General features: G+C 39.5%; 1 protein-coding gene across 1 annotated transcript in view; it reads right to left on the reverse strand.

Annotated features, from left to right (window-relative positions):
• The window catches only part of ATP6AP1 (ATPase H+ transporting accessory protein 1), a 53,132-nt gene extending 47,411 nt beyond the window's left edge, over positions 1–5,721 (reverse strand). The window contains exon 1 of the mRNA XM_005507735.3: positions 5,317–5,721. Within this exon, the coding sequence (XP_005507792.1) occupies positions 5,317–5,429 (113 nt within the window). The 5' untranslated portion in view covers positions 5,430–5,721. The remainder of the gene's footprint in view (positions 1–5,316) is intronic.
• Between the last annotated feature and the right edge of the window lie 279 nt (positions 5,722–6,000).

Here is a 6,000-nt window from a genome sequence, read left to right on the forward strand (position 1 = left end):
ATTCAGTTAAAAGATGTTTAAAAATGGTCTATGTGAAATAAAATGATAGTGAGTATCTTGCTATATTTATTTTAAAAAAATAACTAAATCTATTTCGTGTCTAATATTAGGAAAAAAACCAAAGATTTTTGAGAGCTTTGGGGACTTGTAGTTAAAAATAAAAGGTAACAGCACATGAAATAAAATTATTTGCAGCAGCACAATGGTAAAGGCTTTTGTTGTCAACTCAAAACCTCAGCAGTTTAATGATCCTGCTTCAAAGCATACCTGCTTCTAAGGTGTTTCCTGTTCCCTGAAGCAGCTCTTGCTAGCTAACTAACCTTGAAAAGTGCCTTTTGTGAGACCTTTCAGTTTCCAAGTAGTTAACTTCAGTAACTCCAGCATCATCATTAGAAAAATAAATCTATATTAGTTAGTTAAAATCCTATTATAATGCAGCGTTTGCCTATTACTTACATTAAGCATATTAAACATGTGGTTTTACTTCTTTTAAATAGTTCGCTGAGTGGTATGCATGGCAGCAGGCAAGGCTACACCCTTCATCTGGTGGGCTGCTGCTGTCAGCGAGGTGCAGCAGTGCTCTCACAATGGTTCAGATGGGAAATGTCAGCATGTTTGACAGGCTGATTCACTGTGAACTGCACAGCTAGCACATCATGGACATGCTGACGATGTGCTTTACTGAATGCAACAAACTGGTCCATCCCTTTGAACTCCTCACCTCAAGTGGTCAGCAAGCAATCAGGAAGGGATGGCATAGGAGGAAACAAGCAGTAGGGCAGCACACTTATTGATTGCTGCTATTGATTGTTCACACAAAATTTTATGTGAAAAAACCAAACAGCCTTCTGCAGTCATCTGCATGACAAGCACATCAGACTTAACTTCCCCACTGTAGAGCCATCCTGGGGTCCTCAGCCACAGGGGCTCACAGTGACGGGCATCTCTGCTCGTGTATGTGCTTTCCTACTGGCTAGAAAGGAGGAAATTTAAAGCTCAACTACTCTCCCTTTCTTCCAGTAGCCAGGCAATGCACTAAAGAAAGAGAGGAAAGACATCTTAGCTTGTTTTTTTTTCTTCTTCCATGTCCTTAACTGCTCTGGTGTGCCAACAAGTTGAAGCATACAGATTCTTCTCTGACCAGTGTTCTGCCTAGGTAGAAGCAGGATTTGAGCACTTATTTTTGATGAAAGCCTTAAAATTTCTCCTATGTGGGCCCACCAGAAGGGCAGATGGTAACATAACAGCACTTCCATCACTCTGACTTGAGAAGTTAGATTTTCTCTTTGCACCTGGCTTCTAAACTCTTTCCTACAAGTTATTCAGTTGCCTCTTTCAGTCATCTTGCAATTACCTTGTAAGAAATAATATTCTTTCCTGCACAGCAGAAGTAACCTGGGATGCGTGCTAGCACAAAGTATCTGCACAGAAATCCAATAAAGATACAACTGAAACATTTTTCTGTTATACTGTATCCTTTTTATGTTCCAACTTCTTCCAGCAGATTTTTCAGTAAATTCCTTACAGTTTTAGGAAACACTGCAAATGTACTATTTGGTATTAACACTTTCTCAAAGCCACTTATAATCAGGATCTGCCAGAAAAGGATTAATTTCCCAGTGCAAGTATCACATGAATGAATGTAGTAATATATGTTCAATTACTGTAAGCAAAAATCATTCCTAAAACAAACACATGAGAAGGCAATCACAAAAGCTAGTTTTCATTAATTTATTTCCTTAAGGTCCCTCTCTAATCTGTGGAGGGAAAGAAATTCTTGTGAATATTGGTTCAAAATGGCTAAATCAAGTTTCTGCTGTTTATTGAATGCAAGAGGAACCTCTCCATCTCTCCTGCTTCAAAAAGCAAACAGAGGATATTAAAGGCTAATTTCAGATAAAGGTCAATTTTTCCAGGCCAGAGTTATCTGGAGAATGTCCACTGATATATTGGTATTCCTTTGTGAAAAGCAGGACACTGTGACCTGCTGAGTTATTCCCGCTTCAAATTTCTCCCAAGTTCAATGGAAAAAGATCATTGTTTGGCAGAAAACACTTTTTTTTTTTATTTTTTTTTTTTTTTTCCTTCTCAAAGTAGAGACTGCATTTTTCTTTCTAGAGGGAAGAGGTATTTGATTTACTAATGTCCCCCTAAGGATTTATGTCACACTTCCCTTATGCTTTGCACACTGCATGTGTTTGTCCACTGCAGATTTCATCTGTATCTGACATCTAACATTATCTTTAACAGCATGATTACAGTACAATAATAATGCATAGAAGAGCAACTTCAAAGTGTTACATTCTTCTAATACCACTGTTCTGAGATATGGCTTTACAAACACCGGCTAGTTCTAAAGAACAGCAAAACGTATTATCCTTCAACTATGTGATATATCCTAACATAACCTGGGAGAGGGTGACAGAATAGATCAGTGAATCTCAGCTTCTGTTGATCAATGAATCAGTGAACCTGTTTCCACAAAATGAATAGAAATCCATCCATAAGCACAGCACTTCTTTAGTTACCCTTCCTAAAACTCTTACTAGTAGCTTCCAGATTTCATAAGCCTGTTCATCACACACTACAAAACTTGCATCACTGTAAAGTACTAAGATATAAAGCACGGAATTAAGGGTTAGCAACCAGAAGCTGTTGTTACTATTTCTTTATTTTATAAAATAACAGAAATCTTTTTTCCAGTTGCCTTCATTGACTTTCACCAGAACTAATTTCTGCCCCACAAGAACTTCCCCTTTCAACAATGCAAGGTCATGGTAGGAGGAACACTTCTTCCAGAAAATGGTCTATTTGTAGAAACATGAAACTGGTTTAATCAGTCCATGATCCTGTTTTTCTTGCTCTTAATTCGTATAAACCTGAATGATCTGCAGTGGAGCAAGTAGCTGATTGCATGTTGGTGGAGAATTTGCCTTTATGACCACCTGGGATTAACTGATAAGATTTTGCTTATATTGACAAAAGGTGTGTTGTTTATATAAACTAGAAGGTAGGACAAAGGAAGCATTGATCTTTTCTTAGACTCTAAGGATTATTTTTACCCTAATAACAACTCTTCCCAAAGTTTACTTTGCTTTTAAACACAGAGTACTCATACACATGACTGTTACATATAGAGGTGAATCGATTAAATGTTTTTAATATTAAAAAAAGCCTTTACATTGAGACATCCATTTCTTTCTTTCAGGGGAAACAAAAAAAAAAAATCAATGTTTCTAAATAAAACTTAATCAAAATTTGTAGATATCGAAATTATGTAGCTCCCCAAGGACCAGAGGTTCAGTTTCTGGAAATGCTTAGGAGATGGGTAGACATATATCAAAGCTGGTATTAATTACTGCTGGGAAAAAGAATACCACGTCCAGGACATGTACAAAGGAAATACAATCAACACACCCTGCACATCTATTTTTGATGGCCCTCAACAATTACAGCACAACATATGAAAAAAAAAAAATAAAAATGGAGCCTGCTTGTCTATAAACCACTATATGTGCAGAAAGATCTCCTGAAGAACTTAATCTAACTTCTGAGGTTTGTAAAATTTCTGAATCCTCTGGTTGTTGTCTTAAAATAACCACATTGAGAAGGAACAGGAAAAAAAATTAACAAGATTTACCTTTCTGATTTAAAACTTAATAATCTTGCCTACAGACAAAAGATTTACACTCAGATAAATGAGAGCAGCATTTAGTCTAATTCTCTTCCTAGAGACAGCTAGATAATTCACAGTGTCTTAAATATATTGAAGAATGACTCAAAGCTTCATGAAAGGTAGAGTGAATCCAGCACAACCAGATGAAAGGATAATTACTTCCCAAGAAGCCCTTGGTTTGGTTCTTTTCTCAGTTTACTGAACAGTAAATCACAATTAATGCTCTGGGAATTAACAAAGCAATAAAGAGATAAAATTATCAAGTCCCATGAATTAAAACCTGACAAGAGTCAATGACAAACAGAGTTCAAAAGCAAAACTCCTGCCCAGGCACACACACTTTGGTCACACCAGCAAAGGGACCCAAGAGGAACCCCTGTCACTGCAGCCCCTTCTGTTCCTCCTTACAACAAAAATGGGGTTTAACCTGTGCACCGAGACTATTCACGATACAGGAAAACATTTTATGCTTCAGAAGTCATCCAGCTGGATTGTGACAAATTCCAAATACTGTTGGTGTTATGGATTACTTGCATTAGAGAAATTAATAAATACCCAGACGAGATCAGGTCTCTTGAACTAGGTATAATATGCATGTGTTTGCAGAGGGTGTGAGATGAACTCTCCAAGAGAGCGTTTACAATTTAAACAAATCAGAATGTGGAGCATTTAGGAATTAGGAGGAGAAAATCAAGTGATGGCCAAAGCACACCTTAAGCAAACCTAGAGTATGACAAGTCTATTGTCGCCTTCCCACCCAGAACAGACTTTGCCTTTAGGCCTTCCAATCAGTCCTGTGATCCCATAAGACCCTCAGGAGCCTTTACTTACAAATCTCTGACCTTGGCCTACTGTATTTTGGGGCAGTACTCCCTAGAGAAAACCAATGTGTATGCCCTGCAGAGACAGCCTTGTGAATGAGCGGTGCATAGTCCTCTGACAGCTTCACACATCCAGGACCCCACCTGAAGCTACTGCACTGTCCAAGCTGCTGTATTCCTGGAAATCCTAAGTAACTGGAGAAAATCCTTAAAGTCTGTATGAATAAAATTCCTGGGTGGAAAAAAAAAGGTCTCTATCTGGCTATTTCAAGACAGGTTCAAAGTATTGTTTCATAAGTACATGCAACCCCCTGAATTTCACATGTCTCTGGCTCTGTCAAGACTCTGCAGTTGTTTCTAACAATTGATGTCTATACATACAGCAGTGTTAAAAAAAAACGCATTAGAAAGAACATTAAAGTGAAAAATCAGGATTCAAGAGTTAAGAAATGCGAGAATTAAGGTTGCCCACACAGTTTTTGGTCAGCTCCTTGTGAGACTGCTTTATGTGGTGCCTTTAGGCCACAACATCTCTAACGGTGGAGTTCAAGGTTGTCTTAGGGTGACTAAAGCACATCTACTGCAGAGCTGGAGAATATGGGTTTGTTTACTTCTTACTGCCCAGCTTAAAACACCAGAAGTGTAAACAAAATCCACTAAATTTATGTTAGGTTGGTTGATTGCTGAGAGGCAAATTCACTTAATGGGTAATTTTGTTGCCCAGCGGTTATTTACCACAACTGATGATATACAATATACTCTGCACACACAGAGAGAGAAATAGCAGGGGTAGAGATGCTCTCTTATTAGATTTCTTACCTCTGAGTTGACCAAAGCAGCATCGGCACATGGTCCACTGACAGAGCCGTTCTGAGCAGCACAGCGAGGGCGCAGAGCAGCGGGGCTGGAGCAGCGGGGCTGAGCTGCCTCATGGCTCCGGGTGAGCGCCAGCGTCACTGGGCAGCTGCACAGGCGAGTCCCAGGCTGTGCACAGCTGCACTTCCCGCTGCGGCCGCAGCCATCCGGCTCCGGCCGGGCTGCTGGGGGAGGCTGCTCGCTGACGGCAGTGGGAGTTTTCAAAACACGGACTTCCTTATCTTGAAGTTGGGAGGTATACATATGTGTAATAACTTCCAGGTTTGTGAGTCAAGCAGCTTGTAAAACTCCCCGCCGTATAAGCACAGACAGATTCCTCCCACATTCTAGTACAAGGGAGAGTCATGAAGTTCAAACTCCTGTCCTGCAGTTTTCTTACTCCCTGATAACTGCAGGCAGGTTCATAACAGAGTTGCTCAACTTCAAAATGGCGTTTATAGAAAAGTTTTCTGTACTGCACAAAATGTATTCTGCAAAACTTCTCTCTTCTTCCCCTTCTACATATTAGCATGTCCCTCAGCTCTTTCACATGTATTGAGAGCTGGTGTCACACATTTGGGTGTTGACAGGTTTGAAATCTGCAGTAAATTTACCCATTGCAGATTCCAGCTAGAAGGAAGAGAGTGA

The sequence above is a fragment of the Columba livia genome, chromosome 1 (assembly GCF_036013475.1).
Source record: "Columba livia isolate bColLiv1 breed racing homer chromosome 1, bColLiv1.pat.W.v2, whole genome shotgun sequence".
Lineage (NCBI taxonomy): Eukaryota > Metazoa > Chordata > Aves > Columbiformes > Columbidae > Columba > Columba livia.